The sequence below is a fragment of the Cariama cristata genome, unplaced genomic scaffold, assembly GCF_000690535.1.
Source record: "Cariama cristata isolate BGI_N322 unplaced genomic scaffold, ASM69053v1 scaffold1908, whole genome shotgun sequence".
Taxonomy (NCBI): domain Eukaryota; kingdom Metazoa; phylum Chordata; class Aves; order Cariamiformes; family Cariamidae; genus Cariama; species Cariama cristata.
The window spans coordinates 92152-94497 of record NW_009629254.1 but is presented as its reverse complement, the minus strand read 5'-3'; the positions used below and the strand labels follow the sequence as shown (position 1 = coordinate 94497).

The 2346-nt window shown below is 41.1% G+C and overlaps 1 protein-coding gene across 1 annotated transcript; it reads left to right on the top strand.

The window, feature by feature from the left end:
- The first annotated feature begins 976 nt into the window (after window positions 1-976).
- GPR65 (G protein-coupled receptor 65) lies at window positions 977-2125 on the top strand. The gene has a single exon (XM_009705085.1). It carries the CDS (start codon window positions 1088-1090, stop codon window positions 2123-2125), a length of 1038 nt encoding a protein of 345 aa, XP_009703387.1. The 5' UTR covers window positions 977-1087.
- The last annotated feature ends 221 nt before the right edge of the window (window positions 2126-2346 follow it).

The window sequence follows — 2346 nt, the reverse complement described above, 5'->3', positions numbered from 1 at the left end:
GTACACGCTTTCTTACTTAAATGTCAGCTCTTCTAAAAGCTTCTAAGGCTCACGCACACAACTCCTGCAGCCCCACTGCTTTAGTCAGGGCTGCCATTTTACTAGTATTTTTGTGTTGAACCTGTTGACACCCACAGCCTTTGGTAGTGCCTAAGAAAGCTTAATTGCTAATGGTTTTATAAACTCATGCATGGCAACTGCAATTCTTAGAGGAAAGAAGTGTAAATGAAAAATTGTACTCAGAGAGTCTCCATGTCACATGAGTCTAAGTGACACCCTGGCAGATTCTCCTGTGCCTGCAGGAACCCAATAGCCTCCCAGGTTTCACATGAGGGTTCCTGGGAAACACAGTAATCTTTGCTGGAATAGCACAGTTGATGGCAAGTTCTTGGGGGGATTGCATAGAAAGGAGGGGAGGGTAAGCAGGGAACTGTGAGGATGTGACAAGATAAGATAGTCATTCACAGTACCAGCCAGACATTCTCCTCTTCTGAGCAGATCCTAACATCTAGCAGTACCTGAATCCCTGTCTTTCTATCCTTGTCTCTCCATTGACTTAGAGGGGAGGAGGTTATTGGAATAAACCAGTAGATAAGAAATCTGCCATATTCTTATGACCAAAACCCTATTCTGCTCACCAGAATAATAGAAAGTGCACTTCTTTTATTTGTAGTGCACTTTCTGATCTCCTTTGACTCTCCCAAAAGAGAGATGTGGGATTGCAGGACCCTACCTCATCCTGCTTCTGTAGTAGAAGCTTACATCTGACTGACCTTAACCACTTTAGACATTTGGGTTCCTCTTCCTATGCATTCCTAAGTCCAGGAGTGTTTAAAATCTTTGATCTCCTACAAACACAGTTTCTTCCTTCTAAAAAAAGACACTCACCAAGAAGCCCATTAAAAAAAAAAAAAACCCACAAACAAAAATGTTACTATAGCTGACATTTTTCCTTTTTGGTAACAGAAGGCTGGAATCTTACCAACCAGGTCCTGAAGAACTAACAGATGACCATCCATCAGACTACAGAGGGTTTTTTATTGCATCCAGGCTGGAATTAGCCCAAAGATACTACTCGGGGTGAACAATGAACAACACTGCTAAGTGCCATGATGATCACACCCTGGATAAGTATTTGTTTCCATTTGTGTACAGCATTGTGATGATGATCAGTATTCCCATCAACTGCATATCCCTCTATGCATCTTGCATTCAGGTGAGGAAGAAGAATGAGTTAGCAGTCTACCTCTTCAGCCTGTCCCTGGCTGACCTTTTGTACTCTCTGATTCTGCCTCTGTGGATTGATTATGCCTGGAATGGAGATAACTGGAGGCTCTCTGCCTTGCTTTGTCAGATTTCTGCCTTCCTTATGTATATGAATTTCTACACCAGCACTGCATTCCTTGCTTGCATCTCTGTTGATAGGTACCTGGCATTAGTTCACCCCTTGAAGCTCCAGCACTGGCGCACAAGAAGATTTTCGTTGATTGTCAGCATAATTGTTTGGCTTCTGGAAAGCATCTTGAATTCATTCATATTGGTGAACAAAGAAGTATTCAATGATCCTTGCAATTTCACTAATCATACATTATGCTATGATAAATACCCCCTGGAATGGTCGCAGGCATGGATAAATTTATTTCGGATATGCTCAGGGTACCTGATCCCTTTGATAATCATTGTGTTTTGCTACCATAAAATCTACCAAGTAGTGAAGTCTAATCAAGCCACAGTAGATGAAGAAAAGAAAAAAGTGAGGAAACTTATTCTGAATATCATAGTTACTTTCATTGTTTGCTTCACTCCTTATCACGTTGTATTGCTTATTCGCAGCATCAAAGAACCTTACACCACTGACTTACAGCTTTTGCAATTGATGTATAAGGTTTACAGAATTACACAGGCCTTCACAAGTTTGAATTGCATAGCCGATCCCATTCTTTACTGCTTTGTGAGTGAAACTGCACGAGCAGACATACTGAATTTGCTCAGGTGTTGCTTGTGCCTACGAAAGCATGAGGGAGACCATGTGAAAGACCATGCTTTGTGCAGTTCTGCTACAAAAAGCAGTGCACTGATCACCTACAGAACTTCCTGTGAAACAGAGACTGTCAAAAATGCCTAAGCAAGCACATTCAAAGCAAAACTGAATAACATAAAAGGGAAAGAAAGAAAAATTCTTCCCCAGTCTGTACCTAGGAAATACCCGAAAAGTCACAGATACTATTCTAAGTGAAAGCAGTAGCTGGAGCTAATAAGAACTTATTACAGGGTCAGTGAAATCAATGGAGCATCAACATGTGTCTTTAAATCAGGCATGGTACATAAATCACCATCAACAAACAA

Excerpts from the sequence above, each read along its gene's own strand:
- GPR65 (XM_009705085.1), top strand. The coding sequence starts at position 1,088 with ATGAACAACACTGCTAAGTGCCATGATGATCACACCCTGGATAAGTAT.